Source organism: Rhipicephalus sanguineus, chromosome 3 (assembly GCF_013339695.2).
Source record: "Rhipicephalus sanguineus isolate Rsan-2018 chromosome 3, BIME_Rsan_1.4, whole genome shotgun sequence".
NCBI classification, from domain to species: Eukaryota; Metazoa; Arthropoda; class Arachnida; order Ixodida; family Ixodidae; genus Rhipicephalus; species Rhipicephalus sanguineus.
Window position 1 is genome coordinate 162,147,914 of NC_051178.1, and position 23,122 is coordinate 162,171,035.

Genomic DNA, 23,122 nt, shown 5'->3' on the forward strand with positions numbered 1-23,122 from the left:
TCTCAGCACCAATTACCATTGGCCAAGCAGTACAGAGAGACAACATCGAGGTAGAATTGCTCACGAGCAATTTGTTCGCTATTCGTCACGAGCAGCATACCTGAAAGGGGCTCGCACTAGAAAAAGGCAAAACCGCAAAAGCATAGGAAGAGATGTGTCGGCGGAGTTTGCCTCGATACAGCTAGCACGGCCGGACCAACAGCGGCCAATGTTTACAGCGAGGCGGTAACCGCAACAGCTGTATAGTATGCAGTGCACACGTGCAAGATGCGCGCAGTTCGGTTGTCAGGACACGCTTCGCCCTGCACTTGACAGAAGCCTTGCATCGAACCGTTCCAGCCGGCGCCTCTTACCCCCTCCTTATTTCCGGCCGGTCGGCGTGTGAGGCGAGAGGAACTCGCGGCAGGTCCGCTCAGCGGCCAGCGCACAAAGCAAATACCGCGCGCTGACGCCTCGGAGGAAGGAAGCTGCAACGAAGAGGAGGTAGAGGAGGAGGCGCGATGACCATCCGAACCGCCGCGAAGAAAGTGAGCTTCGGGTCTCCCAACGTGACGAGTCCGGGGGAGGCTGCCAGCGACGCCGAGCGATGAGTGACCCCCCCCTCCTTCCCTTCTAACCGCTCTCTCCACAGTGATCTCAACAAAGCGCCCGACGTGCGAATAACTGTCTACGAGATGCGGGGAGGGATGGCAGAAAGAAGGAAAGCGAAAAGAAGGGGTGTTTTCCTACGAACTAGGGCAGGCCCAGTGGTCCACTCGCTGCTATAAAACCCGGGCCTCTTCCGAGCGGACGTCACACGGACAGACATATACACATACTCCTGTAACCACTGTGAGCGATCGCGATATTATTTCGGAAGCACCCCCGCCAGTCGTCGGCGACGTGACGTATTCTACGGAAGTAAGGATCCCGCCAAAGAGGAGCTCCACGATGTACACAAAGGTGAGCAACGGCATCATCGGCAACCGTACGCTTGGCTACGCATGGATTATGCCTCGTCCTCCGCTCGTGGATACCTACCGGCTGTAAAGGCGCCGTTGACCAACCCACATGCGTGAGAGGCGATGCTCGACCAACGCTACCGATTCTCAAATCTTCCCTAACTGCTACGAGCTTATCTGTATGATTCTATACGGCGGAGGACCCTAATAACTGGGAAGCGAAACGAACTATACGTCAAAGACTCTATACCAAGTGTACGTCCCGGACGAAACTTCGGCTGAGGTGAAAATTTGGATGGCGGATGTTGATGAGGGACGAGTGCGTTAGGAATGGCTACTAGTCAGGGGAGCCCAGTAGCCCTGTTTTGAAAAGATTGGAAAACGGTAGTCTAGTTTAGATTAAGGGACATAGATTCTCATAGGCATAGTTGAAAGTTGTAACCAAGCGGCTCTGAAATTGGGGTACCGTAAAGATCTAGTTACGAAAGGCGAAGATAAACGAAATCAATCACATAATTCTACAATCTCACGAAGACATTTAACAGGAATTTATTCCGGTACTTTCGTTTTATTTCCGTTCCACTGCAGTCAACTTACAAAGAACTCCTCTAAAGAACCCAGGTTCGCGGAAAGTTTGTGTTGTGATAGTCGGAGTCGCCTTCTCAGGCAGTTATACGAGTCGAATATGCATCCTCGCGCTCGGCGCTACAAATGATATACGTGCAGAAATTGGTAAATTGAGGTGTACCCAGTTAATGGTTAGTTGTTTTTATCAACGTACGAGTGTTTAATATGAAGCGGACCGTTGTACACATATAAATGTCACCGTGCCGTGGCAACGTAATGAGCAATGCAAACAGAAGCTTACAAATAACATCCCGTGAGTAAACTTCCTAGAGCAGTGGTTCTCAGCCATGGATGTTTCGGGAACCCCCTGTGGACTGGTGGAAGTGTTGAGGGACCTCTTGCAGTGAGAGAACAAAAAGGGGGGGGGGGTCATAAATTACCACAATATGCTGCGTGAAATTTGTGCCTTTTTCTTCTCCCTGGCAAAGAATGGTCAAACTAAGGCCACACCAATTCCAATTCCACAGCTTGTGAATAAGTTGTGCGGTCTGCAGCCACATTCAACCCGTTTCTAGCTATGTTTGCTCTTCAAATATGCATGCCTAGAAAAAGCATGCTCGCGCGAATATGTTGTAGAAAACTACAACAAAATCTTTACAACCATCTTATCAAGGGTAACATAAGTCAGCTCCACTGCAATTCATAAGTGTTATGCAGTGAAGCATAACAAAAAAATCAGAAGTGGTCGTTGTCACAGGACATAGGGTAACTCCAAAAACTTTTTATCTTTTTTCGAGGATGGGTCTCGCGGACCCCCACAAATGGTTTCGCGGACCCCCATATGAGAACCACTGTACTAGAGGGTTGCGTGGAGGTACCGTGGATTATAAAGGGCGCACTAAATTGAGGCCTGCAATGCACGAAGTCTCAAGAAGAGCTTCCTGTTAGCTTTATCTATGTATTGAAGAAATACGCTTTGCCGAAAATACCGACAAGGGAGACAACGAGGGAGACAGGACAAGTTCCATTACGAAATCTACGCTAGCTAAAGCTTCAGCAAACCTAAATAATTCGAAGAAATGACGGAGCTGCAAATACTGTCATGTAAACTGAGAAATGCGCATTCAGCCACCCTTGTGAAGAGTTCAGTTCAAAACTGCTGTATTTGCCACAGATTTAACTTTAAAAAAAAGCCTCACTGTGGTGTTGCCGATTTCTCAGTTTTGTGACACTCTTTTTGTGACACTAGGGAACAATCCCGTCTTGCCGTTTCTTTCCGCCAATTCACATCTTCCACGCCATAATTAAGTCTGAATATTGCTCATGCAGCCAATATCCAGATGAGAAATGGTCCTCAAGTTCGAAGCTAGCTCTAAATGTTCCCGAGCTAGTTCTAAAGTGTTCTCGTGCATGTCTTGCCTCACACGTCCTAGATCAGCGAAACAATATGGCCTTGTTATTCGTATCGTTCGCATAGAACATTGCCACATAATCTGGAGAGTTATATCGAGAAAGTTTCGCTAGACACACGGAAGGTCTGTTCCATGAACAGGAAGTCTAACACCCAGTACCTGTAGTAACACGAAAGGCGATAAATCATGCTAACGCCTAAGCTATCATTCAAGTTTCTCCATCAACCTTTGTTACCGTGCACTTCAGTACTAGGAGACGGCTAAGCCCGTTAGTGCTAATTGAGCGATTTTTCTTCGCGTAACCTTGCACACAAGTTATTTGCAAGTTAAGTCCTACGTTTCTTTGAAACCGTAATTTGCCCCTTAATTGCACTTATTGCATACAAGTGAATAGACCTATATATTCCTGCAGTGCTAAATTTACATTGCTTCCTTATTTACCATCAGGTCTTTGGCACGATGACAACAGAAAACGTTCCGTACACAAATAAAACCGACGTCGCTTTGAATTATAGGCCAGTATGGGTACTTGAAAGAGATGAGATACTCTAGTATCGCTATATATATATATATATATATATATATATATATATATATATATATATATATATATATATATATATATATATATACAGGGTGTTTCAAGAAATGTGTCCAACCTTCTCAAAAAGTCAGGAAAATGCGATATTTGATTGCTGCCTTCAGAATGGATTTTTCTGTAGTGGCAGGGATTTTAAGATGGTTAAAGAAATTATTTGGGACTGTAATTACAATAGTTAAATTAATTACCTTTTTAATTAGTGAAGTTAGGTGGTTCTGTCAAATGGGAGAATTGAAGTTCTTCATGCCAGAAGCCCAACCCAACTTTGAGATTTCAAAAAAGCGGATTCTAGTAACAATTACGAAATAATGAAATTCAACCAATTTCAATGGCGAAACCTAAACAGAAACATGGAAGAACGCAACTGCCATATTCTTCTGAGACGTCCAAAATGAGTGAATGACTTTTTCTGTAGCGCTAGGCATCTTAAGGTGGTTAGTGACATGACTTGAGACAGTAATTAAGAAAGTTGAGTTAATTAACTTTTTAATTAGTGGAGTTAGGTGACTGTGTCAAATGGGGAATTGAAGTTCTTCGTGCCAGAAACCCATCCCAACATTTAGTTATCGAAAAAGCGGCCTCTAGTAATAATTACGAAGTAATGAAATTCAACCGAATTCGATGGCTTTCGCTTCATTTGTTGTCTTCATTCGATGGCTTTCGCTTCATTCATTAATTGCTGTGGCCTAATTTCAGTACGCCACAACAATTAATAGAGGACGCTTTTTGAAATCTCAAAGCTCGGATGGGTTCCTCGCATGCTGAAACCTCTTCATGGGGTGGGGAGGTGGTTTAGAGCAATCGACTGAGGGAAAAGAAGAAAGTTTAACAAAACTTGATATTCGGCGAGATGATGCATAGCTTTCGGGAACATTAAAGAGCAATAAAGTGAAGCAATAAATCAGTTTAGACTGATAAATTACACCCTGAAAACCCTAGTTTTGTTAATTTCACCGCAATAGATTAATTAGCAGATGAGAAAACTCAGTCAAAAGTACCACTTTTAAATTTCCTGCCGAAATCTCCGATGGTGATGTCAAGCATTTAAACCGTTTTTCTTTTCGTATTTTGGTCGTATTGGCTCAAATAAATTCCCTAAAAATATGTATGTTAAATCTCTGGCTCTTTCAGAAGACAATGTACTTCATTTCTACCGATTACGAACTACCTAGGCCTTAGTAGATACCGTCAAAATCTATGACGTCACGGTGACGGGTGCGGGAGCCTAAAGGTGACGACGCCTCCCACATTCTCTTTTTGCGTGTTCTCTCGCTTTGCAAGCGTCTTCTCGAAGCAAGCGCAATGTTTCTCGTGTCGTGAAAGAGTAATTTACTAATACGAGAAAACTCGTTTTTCTCTTCACTGTCTCTTTAAAGCGGAAAAATATAGACCCACATACAACGAGAGACAGAAACGGCAGTCGCCCTGTCTCTCTCGTTCCATATGAATGCCTATTTTTGCTCTTTAACGTTCCCAAAATAAAAAGGAGGAGATGGCTTTCGCTTTCGAGTCGTCTTGGGCGAATGCACAAGGGACCACGTGACTTTTTTTCAATTTGTTGACAGACGCCATTCAAGCGTATACTTACTAAGCAAGCTGGGTAAGCTGCGTGGTGGCGTTTATTCGGCACTCTGATGAGGGTCAACAAAAGCCACTGAATGAACGGTCAAACAGTTGTCGCGTTACTTCCGTGTCCTTTGTCATCACTTCCGCTTCGTCAAAGCCGTAAGACGCATACACCATGCAAGGTTCTCTCAACAGCTATATCTGTGTACTTGAAAGCGAGTATTATTAGCAACGTCTTTCATTCATTTTTAACGGTAACAAAGATACAAAGCCAGTTTGCAACTCTTACGTGACAGTTCCTACCACGTTGGCCGTTAAGATAACTAGGAGAGCCATCGCGGAGCGATTCTCATGCGATTCTACGACCTTTTTTTTTAATGCCTCTCGCAGCCATTAGCCGTCTGCCATTGATCGAAATGGCCGGGCTGCGCCTTCTAACCGATGAAGATGGCTAATGGCGGCGAAGCGTACAAAAAAGTGGAGCAGCTACGCACTAGTGGTGCGAAGACTGAGGAAACGGCGGAGCTGGTGGTGTTTCCCTCCTCCTTTCCCTCCTTCTCACCCTCACTTCCATTTTCCACCCCTTCCTATACTATACTATACTATACTATACTATACTATACTATACTATACTTTCACGTGGTCGTGACGCCGATAAAGACAGCAGTCGGCGTGTCGATGAAACTGTTTATTTGGCCGAACTTGTGGCAGGGAAACGAAAACTCAAACTACAGCAATACACGCTGTACACTGATAGCGGCGAACTGGGCGTCGGCCGTCGATATTCTGACAAGCGGTCAAGCGCATCGACTTTTATACAGGCGCTATCGAACTTTCCAGCAATATCGCTGGTGGCGGCGTTATCTCTCGACAAAGCTGGAACTTTGGCGTGCGGCGCGCAATCTTAACAAAACGATCTACTGAAATCGCGAAGCTTCTCGAGCACTGCTTCGCGGCCAGCGTCGAGCGTTGATAACCGTCCTTGCTGGTCAAACCCGAATAAAAGAAGTGGGCGTGGCATTGCCCCCCTCTGAAAAAGCATCGTCCCGATGCTTGTGAAAGATTAAAGAAGAGAAAAAAACAAGTGCATAAATAAATTATAATAACAAAGGAAAAAGTAGAGTCCCCAGGTTCGCTAACGCACAAAAAACGGCTTAAGGCACACGACATGAACGACTTCAGGTCGTGCGCGGCGTCGCTGGGAGTTCGTTATGCCGTCCGGGATGACCTCGTAGTCAAGAGCGCCGAGACGTCGAAGAACCTTGCATGGCCCGAAGTATCGCCGAAGGAGTTTTTCGCTAAGCCCACGTCGGCGTATCGGCGTCCAGACCCAAACACGGTCGCCAGGCTGGTATTCCACGAAGCGTCGTCGAAGATTGTAGCGACGGCTGTCGGTATACTGCTGGGTCTTGATGCGCAGGCGGGCGAGCTGTCGAGCTTCTTCGGCACGTTGTAAGTAAGCGGCGTCGTCGAAGTTTTCTTCGTCGGTGACGTTCGGTAGCATGGCGTCGAGCGTCGTCGCCGGGCTCCTTCCGTAGACCAACTTGTACGGCGTCATCTGCGTTGTTTCCTGGACGGCCGTGTTGTAAGCGAAGGTCACGTACAGAAGGACGACGTCCCACGTCTTGTGCTCAACGTCGAAGTACATGGCCAGCATGTCGGCGATGGTCTGATTTAGACGTTCGGTGAGGCCATTGGTCTGCGGGTGGTAGGCGGTGGTGCGGCGGTAGCTCGTCTCGCTGTACTTGATGATCGCCTGTGTTAGGTCCGCAGTAAAGGCGGTACCTCTGTCTGTGATGAGGACCTCTGGGGCGCCATGACGCAAGACGATGTTCTCCACGAAGAACTTGGCTACCTAGGCGGCACTGCCCTTGGGCAAGGCCTTTGTCTCGGCCACGGTGTTAGAATAGGTTAGGTGTACCGACGCTCGGCCTCCGCCGTGCAGCCTCCCCGCCGAACACGGAGACGCGTTTCGCATTTTTTCCGGCAGGCAGCGCGGGTGTATCGAGGCTTCAGGTCAGCCGCTTCAACGGGGGCCGCGTCGCTTACAAAGCTGCATTTGCGACAATTCTTCAACTGCTGGCCGTTCGTTTTTTATCAGGGTACGTAACCACACATATCACTCTGATTTGAAAGTAAATGCACAACATCAAGAAAATTCAGTGGCGGTAGCCAACAGATGGAAACACATAGGAAATATAGCTTCTGCGAACAGCGATAATGAGTGTACAGGTGAACACGAATTTCAAAAATATTTTAGCTCGTGCACAAATAATTCCACCGTGGCAAATTGGGTGAGGCCGCCGTGACGAACTGGCTTAGTAATCACTGGGTTAGCAGCCGAGCACCTTAGCAACTGATCCACTGTGGCGGACCCGAACTGGGTTAGTCAAATAGAAAAAGATATTCAGTGAAAAAGAAAGCGCTGTTGTGTGTGTGTGTGTGGGGGGGGGGGGGGGTTGACGTTTCACTAAATGATGGTTGTCAGAAGGAAGGAACACTCTTGACAATGGTAGGTTAGAAATTCCTCTCATGGGTTGTCGTTGTGCATGCCCCATATCGGATTATGCTTGGCACGTGTAAACTTAAGTTTACACGCGCTGGCTGGCGCGTGGTAATGAAGGTTGACGTACGTTTAACAACCAATCCATCATGGCTCACCATGTGCCATTCTGATTGTGCCTTTCGTTATTCGTCACAGACATGCTGTTTAGATCTTTGTGCCCTGCTGTGGGTGCACAAACGTGAAATGGTCATGCTCGTTTCCTTTTCAGCTTCCTAACCATTTGCTTTCCAGTTTCTTCTTTCGGGAATGACAGTAGTTGAGAGTGACACCATATTCCGTGACGTCACTGTCTGAGCCGTTAAAACTAACTCGCCAAACCAGACGAGGCCCCATTCGTGCACATACGTTCGCCAGTCGAAACGCCTGCCGCCTAAATGCTAGCCTATTTGAAATAGCTTATTCTTGTTCATCAAGTCCTTATTTACACAACTTATATTGTCCAGATGGGCAAGAAGTGCTTTGTGCCGCGATGCAACTCGGGCTACAAATCGTGCTCGGAGAAAGTTTCCCTTTTCGCTGCTCCGAAGGATAGTGACCGCTTGAAAGTGTGGCGACATGCTATTCCACGGAAGGATCGCGAGTTGCAAGCAACAGATTTTGTTTGTGAAAAACATTTTGATGCCCGATTGGTCACCAAATCATGGGAAGCGCTATATAAAGGAAACGTTCTTGTCAGTGCGCCGAGGAAGGCGGCTTTGGCAAAAGACGCCATCCCAACAATATTTCCTGGATGCCCGAGCCACCTAACCAAGACTGTGAAGAAAAGGAAAGCACCTGCGACCCGTGTTTGCCTTCCCGCCAAGAAACGCTGTGTTAGTGGTGGAGATTCATCAAGCTCAACTCCTGCCATCGAGGAGTCATCGCTGGATAGTCGAGGCTCCGATACCGCCTTCTCTGGAATTGCCGAGGCGATCTCAGTTTCCTGTGCCACCACTGCCAACTGCAGCACCGAGGCCACCGTGTTCGAGCCAGATGCAGAACCAGGTACTGGTGATATCCTTAAAAACTCTGAATCGGTCACTCTGCCAACTGCAGCTTGGGCACATCATAAAATAAATATCGATGGCCAGAAAACGGTAGTGTTTTCAGAGATGCACGTGTCTAATGCTGCATTCGTGGCCGCGAATACAGTGTCTTGTGCTGTGGGAATGGCTGCGGAAGTCGAAGGATACAACTACTATGCCGCTCCTGTTAATCACATATATCCAAGAAAAGTCGTGAGCTTCGATGAGGCACTGAATATCAACATCGCTTTTTTGGGCAGGCGAATAGCAAAAAAACAACTCGGATTTCATGGAAATATCCGCAACATAGCCGATATTGAGACGCTGATTTTCCTTGTGCACAACGTTCGTTTATGCAGTGGAGGGCCTTACTCTAAAGAATATCCGAACGCACAGCCTTCCAGCGCTTATGTTGATGTAAAAAGCCGCTGGAGACACAACCAATGTGTCCTTCTGCTGCAGTCGGACGCAGCTTCATGCCAAAGATGTCAGAGCCTTCAAACCACACTTCGTCTTCACGAGAAGCGCAGACTAGACAAGGAGAAACAAAAGCGGCCTATGCGATATTTCCGATTGTCGAGTGTTCGAAAGACTGATGTGGTGACTTTCAGAAGAGCGCAGTATTCATTAAAGAAGTCTGTTGATCGTCTTAAGAAGAAAGTGGGTTCTTTGACATCCCAACTCAAGTCCTGCCAAGAAAAGCTGTCGACAATGTCGGAAGAGTCCCTTGATGACAAGCTCAGGGGTTTAAACATTCCTGAAGGTGAAGCGACTGTTATTAAAGAATGTTTAGCAGCTGCGAAGTGCACCAGCAAGAAGAATCGGCGCTACAGCGAAGAGTGGCTCCTACTTTGCCTGCTCTTGCACATTCGTAGCCCGTCAGGCTATTCCTTTCTGCGTGATAACAACGTATTGCCCCTTCCGTGTGTGTCAACAGTGCGGAAATACCTCTCCATGGTGCGTGTGAAATGTGGTTTTGACACTCGTTTTTTTAGTGCGTTCAAAAAAAAGCTCTCAACAAAAGACGCTTTTCGAAGACATGGAATTCTGGTGTTTGATGAAATTAACGTTCGCAAAGAATTGCGGGTAAACTCCAAAACAATGACTTATTCTGGACATGCAGACTTCGGAAATGAAGCTGAAGCGCCGAAGCAGCTAGCCGATCATGGACTTGTGTTTGCATTCCGTTCTTTTGGTGAGAGCTACTCCCAACCCGTGGCTGTTTTTGCAAGCCACGGCCCTACAAAAGGAACTGTGTTGTCCCAGCTTGTATTGAAGGCGATACTCCTTCTTGAAGATGCAGGCGCATTTGTCGATGCGATTGTGTGTGACGGTGCCACGACCAATCGATCCATGTGGAAGCACTTTGGTGTAACTGGTGCTTTAAATGGTGCAAAGAACTATTTTGTTAATCCTGTGTGTGAGGAACGAAATGTTTATGTTTTTTCAGATGCGCCACATCTAATCAAGTGCGTGCGAAACCGGCTTCTGAAGCAAAAGCTATTCTCTCTAAACGGCAGCCGCGTGATGTGGTCACACTATGACAAACTTTACGTAGTTGACACCAAGGCCGAAGGCATGTTGAGGGTTTGCCCAAAACTTTCTTTCTCACATGTAAACCCAAGCAACACCGAAAAAATGCGCGTGAAGCTTGCAACGCAGCTGTTCAGCCTCAGTGTGGCAAACGGTTTAGAATTTTACTCACAGAAGGGATCGCTTGGCTTATGCAATGTAAAAGGGACAGTTGATTTTACGGTAAGAATGAATAACCTGTTCGATGCCTTCAACCGCAAGCACCCCAAGGAAGGCCTCAGAGAAGGAAGCAAAGATTTCAGCATCCTAGAATCAACATTGCAATGGCTGAACAACTGGGAGAAAGATGTCAAGCTAGGTAAAGTAAATCCTCACAACTTCCTGTCTCAATCAACTGCTGAAGGTATGCGAGTAACAATACTTTCTACAATTCAGCTTTCAAAGTATTTGTTAGAACAGTGTGGCTTTAAATATGTGCTAACAGCTAAATTCAACCAGGACGTCCTTGAAAAATTCTTTGGCGTCATACGCCAAGCAAACGGTCAGAATGACCACCCTTGCTTACCTACGTTTTTGCAGTTATATAATATGCTTTCAATATATAGCCTTGTGAAGCCGCCAAAATTTGGCAACTGCCAGGTACAGATTAGTGAAGAGCCACGCCTTTTGAGCCTCTCCGACCTAACGTCAGCATTTCAGGAATCTGCTCCTCTAGAGTCGCGTCTGGAGGCACTGAAACAGAAACTAGACGGCTTAGTGGAAGAAGAAGCTGAGTGTGAGAATGTCTTTTCGGATATATCCTCGTCAGATAATGTGACCGACTGTATGATTTATTATGTGGTAGGATTTTTGTGCAGGAAGATATTGAAGAACACCAGTTGTCAACAACGTCGCAATGGCTTGGCAGCTACAAGTAATGCAGCGTCGAAGCCTGAAGCTGCATTAGTAGCCTGCAAGACGCGAGGGGGACTGGTACACCCGAACACTTGCCTGTTTATGTTCTTAAAGGAAGTTGAAGCAATATTTTGCAAACATGCTGGAGAAAAGCACGCATATGACATGACAATAGACTATGTAGTAGAAAATTCCATGTTATCATTTCCCTGTCATGAGCACAAGGTGGATGTTATGTCGAAAGTGCTTCATTATTATGTTGGAGTCAGGATGAGGCAATACTGTAAGCAGCTGCGGAAGGTTGAAGCAGACAAGACGCAGAAGCTACGAAAGCTTTCGAAGCTTGTCTAGTGTGTTGTGGCTTTTATCCTGCCAATGCATGTTGTGCTGGTACAGATGAGGCACTGTCGAATGAATAAAGTGTTTTTTTTTTCTTTTTACTACCACCTTGAGTACCATCCTACATTCTTTCGTATCATTTAGCCGCACCACACAGTACTCGAGCTAAACCCGCTTTTTCAGGCAAAAATATGTAAAATTCGTAGATCGTGCCAATACTGTGATAAAATTCTTGGCGCACCGTAACCTATATATCTTGCAGTCTGTTTATTTTGAATATATCAAAGAGCGGCCATCGGTCACAAGCTGTCGCCCACTTTATTGCATTCGCTTTCAATCCTGCATTTTCGACCTGGGAGCGGCGCGTCACGTGCTACTGCACGCCTTGAAAGACCTAAATAGAGTTATTCTATTCCATTGCATTAAAGCATTCGTTTTCTCGCAGATGTTTACGGAATTTGCAAATAATCGGTTCGTAATAAAAGATTCTGTAGGGTCACTTGATCTCATATGCGAAATGCCCCTTACGCATGATACTTGCTCTTTATATGATGCTGACCGCAAATACACCAATTATTCTTTCGAGGGCAAATGAAGGGTGAATTCAACACGCGCCACGCAACTGCATATTTACTTTTGTAGACAAAATGCGGGAACGATCGCCTAGGCCACGGTGTTGCCGAGGCCGAATGTGGTGTTTATGAGCTTCACGCCGCATGCCGAACCGTCATACGTAAAACAATACGAAGTCTTTATATTTAACATATGATATTACACTGCCACACAATCCTCACAGGGCCTTGCGATATCGCTAAACACGCTAAAACACCGAATGTTAGAAGCGTCAGGTATGCGCTGGGTATAGCCTGGCGGCCTCCGTCCCGCGCGCGCCTCCTTCCGGCAAGAAAGGGAAAGAGGTCCCCGATTTCTCCTCACTCCAATGCGCCGTCGCTCCACCTAAACACCGTGGTCTCGGCGTAGCGGGTGAGGTAGTCAGTTGCTACTACGATCCACTTGTTGCTGAAAGTCGATGTCGGGAACGGCCCCAGTAGGTCCATCCCGATTTGCTGGAACGGCCGGTGAGGTGGCTCGATTGGCTGCAGAAGTGCCGCTGGCCTAGTCGGCGGGTCTTCCGTCGCTGGCAATCTCGGCAAGTCTTAACGTAGTGGGCGACGTCGGCAGCAAGGCGTGGCCAGTAGTATTTTTCCTGTATTCTGGCGAACGTGCGGGAAACACCGAGGTGTCCAGCCGTCGGGTCGTCGTGTAGGGCCTGGAGGACTTCTGGTCGCAATGATGAGGGCACGACGAGAAGGTAGTCGGTTCGAAGTGGCGAGAAGTTCTTCTTGAGGAGAACGCCGTTCCGTAAGAAAAACGGCGGTAGTCCTCCCTTGAATACCTTCGGAACAACGGCGGTCTTGCACTCGAGGTACTCCATAAGGCGCCCCAGTTCGGCGAAGTCGTCGGCACTTATAGTTCCGAGGAAGCAGTCATCGTCGTCGTCTTGCGGCGGCGCGTCGACGGGGGCACGAGACAGGCAGTCGGCGTCAGAGTGTTTTCGTCCGGACTTGTACACGACGGTAATGTCGAATTCTTGAAGCCTCAGACTCCATCGTGCGAGACGACCTGAAGGGTCCTTCAAGTTAGCAGTGCGATAGGTACTGGGATCGATACCCAGCACCTCCACCAGATGTCACGTGGTCGTGACTTCGATGAAGACAGCAGTCGGCGTGTCGAGATGAAACTGTTTATTTGGCCGAACTTGTGGCCGGGAAACGAAAACTCAAACTACAGAAATACACGCTGTACACTGATAGCGGCGAACTGGGCGTCGGCCGTCGATAATCTGACAAGCGGTCAAGCGCATTGGCTTTTATACAGGCGCTATCGAACTTTCCAGCAATATCGCTGGTGGCGGCGTTTTCTCTCGACAAAGCTGGAACTTTCGCGTGCGGCGCGCAATCTTAACAAAACGATCTACTAAAATCGCGAAGCTTCTCGAACACTGCTTCGCGGCCATGGAGCGTCGAGCGTTTATAACCGTCCTTGCTGGTCAAACCCGAATACAAGAAGTGGGCATGGGAATACTATACTATACTATACTATACTATACTATACTACTATACTATACTATACTATACTATACTATACTATGCTATACAAGACTGTGCTATACTTCAACCTCTCCCCTCCTACTTTCCCTCCTCGTCACCCTCCCTTGTTTTCCCACCCCTTGCTGTAATATCCTATACATGGCTATGCTTGCTGTCTCTGCTTTTTCTATCTCTTTTTGTGTATGCTTTTTTGTATCTCTTCCTCTCTGCGTCTATTTCTTTCTCTGTCTTTCTGTCTTTTTCTCTCTTTTTTCCTTGTTATCCTCTATATTTCTCTCACTCTCTATATATACGTCTCTCTGTACTCGTTCTCTCGCCTTCTATCTTTTTCTCGCTTTCTTCTCTTGATTTCATGCTTTCTTTTGTTCTTTTTTCCTATTTTTGCTTTTGTCTTTCTTTCTATCCCTTTCTTTCTCTCTCTGTGCTCGTCCTTTCACCGATCAGAGTTATTGCAATCCCCGCCGGACAAGTCGGCGCACATGTTCTAGGAGCGAAGCAGAAGGTGAAGAAGAGGACGAAGAGAGCGAGGGCCGGTTTATAACGATGATAGTTTTTGTATTCGGCAGACACACTACTCCCGGCTTAAAGAGCTCCGCTGTTAAATATTTAGAAGCCATCGCCCTATCAGGAAAATGGGGGTAAACGAAGCTTGGTGCGCGTGCCTAACGTACTACTTTTAAATGCGAAGCATTTCTTAGCGAACCAAAGCCAATTTGACAGTTTCTATCTATCTATCTATCTATCTATCTATCTATCTATCTATCTATCTATCTATCTATCTATCTATCTATCTATCTATCTATCTATCTATCTATCTATCTATCTATCTATCTATCTATCTATCTATCTATACACCTAGGGCTGGGCTCTCCACCTTAACTTGGAAGGGACCAAAATTGGCATAGGAGAACATGAGTGTATTACTGACACGATTCACGGGTCATGATATGAATAACGTTACTTGCCTGGTGCGTACGTCATGAAACCCTTTCCACCAGTCACGTGTGGCACATACCTGCACAACAGGGCCCGTAGTATACGGGTATGCGCCATGGGTGATTCACAGTGTGTATCAAACGAGAAGCAGCGAGTATAGACTGGAAATCTTAATTCGAAAGCGCTAAAAAGCTAGTGTCGCAGAAAATCCGGTGCCGACATTGACAGCGTTCTTGAGCGAAAAATTGTCATGGAAGGAAGGAATAAGAATCACACTTCCAGCCGGAATCGAACCCAGGCATTCTGCATGATAGTCAAGTATTCTAAACCACAGAGCGACGCCAGTGCTTGAAAATTCTTGGAAAAAGGCGCATGTGATTGGCTCAGAGCTTTGCGACTGCAGTCGCGCGACTGAAAAACCGAGCAGCGAGCGACTGAGCCAAAGCAGTCGCTTTGCGACCAAAACGGCCGTTTGCGACCATTTGCGACCAGTCGCTTTGCGAGTAACTTAGTCGCGCGACCGTTGTTAGTCGCCGGTGTGAACGAGCCTTTACTCGCAGTGATATCGATCCACCTAGTAGTAAAGCATGGCTCAAAGCGAAAAATGCTGCATTGGTTGCTATTTGCTGAGTGCTTCGCATGAAATCGATTCCCACAGTGCGTGGAATCTGCCGGAATTTTTCTTTCTTTCTTTCTTTCTTTCTTTCTTTCTTTCTTTCTTTCTTTCTTTCTTTCTTTCTTTCTTTCTTTCTTTCTTTCTTTCTTTCTTTCTTTCTTTCTTTCTTTCTTCCTTCCTTTCTTTCTTTCTTTCTTTCTTTCTTTCTTTCTTTCTTTCTTTCCTTCTTGCTCTCTTTCTATCGCATCGCACAATGTTCGCTTTTAACTGTTTCCTTCCTCCGTACCTTGAGTTGGACGGTCACGCACGTGCTTATCAGCGCAACCCTTCAGTTGCTACAGGCAACAACGACGGCCATGCGTTCGTACCCAGACAACATTGAGATCTGGCATCCTGAAGTGACCTCGGTAAAACATCGAACTGTCGCATCAGAAACGGCTGATCTCCGACGAGCCTTTGATCGAAAGAGCATCAATTAATAAAACAACGGCTCATATAAACGCGCATATGACAGCGACACCTTCGATGGCCGCATTTCTTTGCGCTCGCGGGCGCTGTTTTTTTTTTTTGTAACACGAAAGTGTTTTATGCCGGGATCCACCAAGTACTTCCGTTACAGGATATGACGTTCATAAAATCGACACCAACGGGTGAGAAAAAGAAACAAAGAAAAAAATCACAGCATATCCACGGGGTGAATGATGATGAGTGGGGCGAAGCTCCGGAGGGAATCATCGGTAAACCGTGAAACTCTTCCGTGAAATTCGCCCAGTACATCATATAAAGAGTGTAAAACACCATGTATATATTAAACATCAAACTTTGACTGTACAGTTGGTTTACGTGGTCCCTTCATTATCACCGCTTTGTGATCGGTGAAATGAAGGGAAAGTGTCCGCTCCCGAGCGAAAGAGGAAGCGCGCCAAGAGCGAGTGCTTTTTACGATCGCAGGCATCCGATGACATACGCCATCCGCATTATACAAGCGTCATCAGTCATCTTTAAACAGCAACTCTTAGAAATGCATGAAACGCCATCTAGTGAGCAATTCATTAAACTAGAGCTCTAAGAAATACATGAAACGCCATCTAGTGAGCAATTCATTAAACTAGAGCTGGCTACATACATACTACTACAGAGGAGGGAACGACCCACACCGTAAGGAGCTTCGCCTCTAAAATATCCGCCGCTGGAAATCGAACCCACGACGCTGCGGCCGCGACAGTAAGCGCCCGACGCTAAACCAACTAAGCTACCTTGACAGTTGCTGGACACTTCACGAACGCGCCTTATATCTTTCACACATTCTCTCTCGCACGGTGCTCTGTTGGCGGTGTAGGTAGGCGGGGCGGAGCGGGGCGGTGCCGCCGTCTGTGAGGGGTAAAAAGAAGTAATGCTTCACGATCGACACTTACTAGCGCTACTCAGAGAATGCGCGCGATATCGGAGGTCATCGTTAAAGCGTCTCGCTACCGGCGAGGGACACTGGCCGCGCTGGCGTCGCCGAGGCACCCTAGACGCAGTTACGTTCTTTGCCTTTCGCTTCGTGTCAGCGTGCGACGGCTCATCGGAGTAGTGCAGCTGCCGCATGCACCAACGGGATTTCTCCGCCGCCGACTACTTCGATTGCGAGAGCACCGACTAACAAATCTGCTGCAATACGCGTTGCAGAAAGGACACAATTTCGACGGGCGAATGTCGTGCCTTGGTGGAGCGAGGCAGAGGCCAACGGAACGCACGCGTTTGCGGTTCAAACTAAGAACCTCTACGAACTAGGCGCCATATGACTTGGATACATGGGTGTATTCAAGCCAATCGGTGCTGTAGCTGCCAAACACGAATATACATTGTAGAAGCTCTCATATATAACTACACAATAAGCACTACTTCTGTGTAGACAGGTTTCACTTTCGTGTTATACCGATTCCTATGACGGAGGGATCAGCCATGTTTTTTTTTTCGGTTCACCTACAACGACGCCGACACTTGTGGGGCAATACAAGCTTCGCTTGAAATAGAATAGAATCGCTGCGCAATAGCACCCTAGGTAATTGTTCAAGTTGTTGAAGAGCTCTCACCAGCCCACACGTTCAGTACAAATTGTTTGTATTTACAAACAGGAGCATTGTCTATCAAAAATACATACAATTTATTATCCGCCCAATGAACAAGTATGTATATGAACGATAGGCGACGCAGTTGTCAAAGAACAGAACTTGAATTAAAGCCCTCCAAAGTAAGCAAGTATGACGAGGAAATTTGGACGCATTATCTTTTGAACTGAACGAAAAAAAGAAACCTACACGAATAAGCACGCGAAAGCATATTATTAGCCGCCATTTCTTCACCAGAAATAACCTGTGCATGCGTGGATACTCGCTTGTAAGAGATGTCCTCAAATGGATAAATGCGACGTCAGCGGAATCTTAATAACACGCTTGCTCTTCCTTGTATAGCACGAAGAATATAGAGGTTAAGAGAGACAGTTTTAGAAGAAACAATTGTAACTTACTTAGCACCTAACAACCGCTTGTTTAGAAATCGCACGGACATGTCGTGTACGACTAGGACCCTCTAGCTCCCTTATACGTATATGCAGCAACTGTGTCCACATGCTCACGCTGCGGTGCACTTCCCTCGCGTAATTTACTCCTGTGTACGTGTAACTTCTTAGGCTGCATATAACAGCGTCATGAACGATATTCTGTTTGTAGGAGACTGAGCCTCAGTAAGTTCTCTACCATGCAGCTTCTTGAAGCGATTAAGATATTATATGGAAAACATGAGGTGACGAGCTAAGGAAAGTGGTTACAAATCAACGGGGTCAATGGTTAGCACTATCACTTTGACAAGCCCAATGCCAGCAACTGCTACAGTTTCGTCAGCTGGGTTTGGCAATACTCACAATCATATATTTAATAGCGGACTTTGTACAGCTCAGAACAACCGTGATGACAACCTTGAAGGTGGTAACGCGTAGGATACGTTGACAGGAGTCTTACTTAAACCTGCTCCTGGTTCGCAGTTTTTAAGAGTAGCTAGTGAAGGTATGAAACGTAGCAGATATCTATTAGGAGCTCCAACGTGAACCAAAGTGGCTAGCGTTAACGTTCACCCTCCTTTGCAGCTTATCCTTCTGTGCATGGCAGCGGGCGCCTACGCCGGCGGACGCTTCGGTTTCCACCATGGAGGATTCGGAGGGCCCGTCTTTGCCGCCGCAGCTGCACCTGTTGTCGCCAAGGTTGGCCTCGCCGAGCCCGTATACGTAAGCCTCGCCCGTTCCGCTTTCTCATTTATTCTAAGCATCAAGTGCTCCCTATCTAAGAGTCATTATGCATCTTTGAGAGATATAGGCTCCGACAGTTTTTAATAATTTCGCACAAATACAGACAACCGGGCATGTTTTCTCGTCATAACTGCGAGAAGCGATGATAACTGCGAGAAGCGCTGAAAATGCGTGCGCTCAGAGCTCAGTTCAGTGCAAGGGTTGTCTGTTACGCTGTTCGCTCCAGGAGGACACGCGTATTGCTAAGGTTAGATGTTCGAACCACATAGAGAAAATAAAAGACGGGCAACATGAAGCGGAACGAGAGCCCAATTGATGTGGATCATCTTAAGTGATTTGCTTCTCACACTTTTCTTATTACTCGACCCAGGAATCTGACATGAGATTCGGACGCAAGAGAATAACACACTGTGTGTATTATATAATGAGAGTGATACCTCGGTCACGCTGGCAAATCTAGTGCCATTGTGAGCGAGTGTACTTACACCCCGAGAATGGCATAATGGCGGCGCGCTGCTACACGAGAAAGGGAAGTGTACTTTGGAAATATTGGTAATGGCTATGGGTACTTAAGTAGCACAGCAGATGTTCAAAAGAAGGCAGACGTTCAGGGGAACATGGAAGCTTGAAAAGATTAAAAATTCGTGAAGACGGGTGTCGATGGAGCCGACGTTTCGACAAGCGGACTCGTCTTCTTGCAGCTTTGCTGCTTTGAAGAACACAAGGCCACTTGTCGAAACGTCAACTCCATCCACACCCCGTGATCACGAATTTTACGTCAGAACAGATATTTGTTATTTCAGTCATTGCGTTTTAATCAATAATGTGTTATAGCTATGAGGAGCCCTTAAAATAAACTTCAGGTACAAACGCAGCGGATGCTGCCATTCTTCGGCGTGTGCTGGGCATGCCCCTGGCTGCCGTGGCTGCAAACTACTTGAGAGCGAGAACAGCAAAGTAGTTTTTTTTTGTAGTGTAATATGTTGTAATGCATCATAATATTCCTAATAACGAAAACGATAGTTCAAAAAATACTGTGTTCTCAGCTTCGAATAATAACTAATTTATTCTCGAGCCCTGCCACCGAGCCTATAGTCACTAGTCGCATCGAAGTGAGTTTGGCGAACGCACTCGCCGGCAAGTGCGCTTTGCAAGCGAGTGTCTCTAAGCCTTCCCGTGCGACAGCGTGCGAATGACACTAGCAGCGATGCGCGTTCCCTCAAAGTGCACTTATGGTGGCCCGTGTTACAGGGGTATCACCTGTGCACGGTAATACCTCATGGATAACAAAGAGACGTGGTGGGTATTCCTGATGCGAACATCGTCGCAGACGGTGCTCGCACTGCAAAGTGCTCTGTGCGCTTCCGCGTACTATTGCTGAAGTCGACGCACGCGCGGTATTGTCAGAAAATGTGGGGGATGTATACGGTACTTTCTTCACTTCTACTTCCCTGTTTCTACTTTACTGCACACAACTTTCCTCGAACGTCGGGCTATTTTTACGTAGCAGCGAAGCGGGAGTGCAAAAAAGTTCCTGTTGACCTTCGTCTCTAATGCAAGGAAGAAAACACTTCCGCGAATTGCGCAACAAAAGGATTTTGAAGCAGGTAGCGTCTTTTCTCATTCCTGATTGTTTTCTGCGTGTTATCTCTCGTAACGTTTTTGCAAAAATGAGAACAGTAAAATTCAACGCCATGACACTCAACTGTGGTAACGCATTTAGCTTTACACGGGCAGAAAGTTTAGTACATGTTTGAGGAAAGCATTCATGCTTGATTAGGTTTTTTTTTTACTTCAGTTTTTAATAGGGAGATGTTGTCTGTGCACAACCGACACGGTTGTATCAGCTACTCATTTTTTGCGTGAGTAACGCAAATGTATTACACAACTAATACACAGGGTATAGGATGGCTGAAGATGCATTATAAAACGAAACAAACACTGCTGGTGAAATACTACTGTACATGATGTAAAAACCGAGAAAGTGTACCGTGGAAATGCATCACACAGCATCAAATATCCAAAGAGACTCATTGTAGAAAGTCGCATAAAGAATGACGGATTAAGCATGGCATATAAGTGCTGCAGGTGCCACAACGATTTACCAAAGGGCATAAGCGCACCTACAAAAAATGTACGGTACGTACAGTCGTCATCACGCTTAATACAAATGCTCCGCAGCCTGGCCTCGACCGGCTTGTATTGACGCCAGCGCCGCGGTAGCTGGAGCTATCGATAGTGAGCGCACTCTCCTGCTAGGGGAGGGGAGGGAACGTTCTAAAAGTGGTGATTTCTTGCAAGAATATCCATAAGAATTCACGACGTGTAGTCCAAACTTGCACCTTAAAAAGTTATCTTTTCTATTCACTGTTTTTCCAACACTCTTTTTTATAGCAGCTCGTTCCGATTGCACGTCTCTTCAAACTACTCAAGAACAATATAAGTTGCAAATTTTAATAACTTTCAACGTGTACACAACTAATGAACATGCATGCCTACCATGTCTGTGGGGGGCATCGTTGCGCATTCAATCGGACGAACACAGGAAGGAGAAGACAGAGTAAACGAAAAGCGCGCAAACTATCAACTTCAGTTGATAGTTTGCGCTCTTTCCGTTTACTCTGTCAGTTCATAGTTTGCGCTCTTTCCGTTTACTCTGTCAGTTCATAGTTTGCGCTCTTTCCGTTTACTCTGTCTTCTCGTTCCTGTGTTCGCCAGATTGAATGCGCAACGATGCCCACCACAGGCATGCACCAACTCGCCCAGCAAAAGTTCTTCTGAAATACATGCCTACCATGATGCACAACTTAACTGGGACGTGTTTCCATGTGTCAATACGCTGCATTATTGTGTTCATTAACGCTATAGCGTTAAACAGCTCGTTTCGCAGAAATTCCGGTGTCGGCGTCGGTGTCGTTTGTTGTGAGCGAAAAATCATCATCTTGTCCATGACCGAAAAATCGAGAAAGATGCAAATAAAATAAAGAATAAAAATCTCAGGTTTGAGCGGGTATCGAACCCAGGCCTTCTGCGTGGCAAGCAGAGCCTCGCCCACAGAGCCCCGCCATTCCTTTAAACTGCTTTGAAAAAAAAAAGCCATCTGAATGTTCTGTAGTGGGAGGAGGCTCCTTAACGCTTGTAATATTGCGTGACAGAAGCGTAGCATCGTGCCAGGCGACAAAACATGCGAATTGCGCAACGAGTGATCGTTTTAAATGTCCACCCATTACAAAGCGTTCATACATATTTAATCATCATCCGCAGCAAAAGCATCAGCAAAGCGAGCAGCTTCGTAGGTTCACGTGTAGCCTTACGGACGCGTAGTGGGCCCTTCTCTAGACAGTGTTAGTTTCACGTACGTAGGGACTTCACGTACGCAAACGTGAAAAGTCCACGTGCGTTACGTGCACGCCATCTGAAACGCTTTTAGCTACACGTACGCGACGCGCGCCGAGAGGGACCACGTAGCTCCATCTATCGCGAGATGAAGAACAAGATATTGCTTGTTCGTGATCTCGCGAAAACTAAGCGCGAAGCTGTCTACATGCGCAAGAAACGCACGCAAAGAATCGAATCTCACGTATACGTCCGTGAGACCAGCGCGCGGCGGCTATGTTCTGCGCATGCCCACTGCTTACACGTAGAAGCTCTACGTACGCAAAGCCTCTACGTACGTGAAACTAAAACTGTCTACTGTTTGACAAAACGAATATTTATGGCGTAGTGAGCACTGTGAAACAGTACTTGCAGTAGGCATTCTAGGATAGTTTGAAACTGTCAATGTTAGGCGCACATACGTTCGTTCCCTTGCGGCACGGTTCACGCATGCAACGATAAGGAAGTCAGCGCTAGCAGTTGCGAAGGCGTTGCGCACAGCGCCCGATTGCGCTATCGCGTTCTACTCATGAATGCGAAGTTGAAACGTTCTCCGAGTTTTTATTCTTAAACACGAAGGCTGACATTTCTCATTTTCTGAAATGTTCTCGTTTGAGATCACAGCAGCTTCAGCTATGTCGTTCCACTGTTACCTGAGCACTCGATGCTTCTTTCGTTTCCTCTCAGCCTCCGCAACCGTACACGTTCGGCTACGACACTGTGGACGAGTATGGCAACAAGCAGTTCCGTAACGAGCAGAGCGACTCGAACAACGTGAAGACTGGCTCGTACGGATACACAGACGCCAACGGACTGTACCGACGGGTAAACTACGTCGCCGACGCTCACGGCTTCCGCACCACGATTGAGACCAACGAGCCAGGAACGAAGGCCGGTGCCAGCGCCGACGCTGTCTACAATGCAAACCCAGTCGTCAGCGGTCCAGTGGTCAAGGCCGCAGCCGCCTTCCTGGCGCCCACGTACGCCAAGCTCACAGTTCCGGCATACGCGTTCGCCGGACATCACCACGGCTATGGATCACGCTACTAGATATTTCATGGTGCCAGGCTCCGCGGTCGAACCACAGAGTAAGATAGCAGGAAGGGGGTGTACGTACAACCGTAGCACTAGTAGCACTCAGCGCTGAACATCACACGTACCGCCCGTGGGTCGGAACAGGAATGGTAGTTCGTCCGTCTTAGAATGCCGTGAAGCGGGGGTAATTTTGTGCTGTCTGCGGCACCTGACGTTTCCGGAAAGTACCTCAGCAGGTTTAAGGAAAGTGCCCTGCTCTTTTCTCCCTTTGCAGCCGGACACCTTCTTTCAGAGTGCCGCTGAGCCTGTCCGTATATGATAAGCTTTGACGAAACAACCG

The 23,122-nt window shown here is 46.8% G+C and overlaps 1 protein-coding gene across 1 annotated transcript; it reads left to right on the forward strand.

Annotated features, from left to right (window-relative positions):
* The first annotated feature begins 772 nt into the window (after positions 1-772).
* On the forward strand, positions 773-22,799 carry LOC119387606 (cuticle protein 10.9-like). Its single transcript, XM_037655043.2, has 3 exons — positions 773-942; positions 18,214-18,351; positions 22,435-22,799. The coding sequence occupies exons 1-3, from the start codon at positions 931-933 to the stop codon at positions 22,795-22,797; spliced, it is 513 nt and encodes a 170-aa protein (XP_037510971.1). The 5' UTR covers positions 773-930; the 3' UTR covers positions 22,798-22,799.
* Positions 22,800-23,122: the final 323 nt, after the last annotated feature.

Excerpts from the sequence above, each read along its gene's own strand:
- LOC119387606 (XM_037655043.2), top strand. Across the intron at positions 18,352-22,434 it reads GCCTCGCCGAGCCCGTATAC|CCTCCGCAACCGTACACGTT; the intron begins GTAAGCCTCGCC and ends GTTTCCTCTCAG.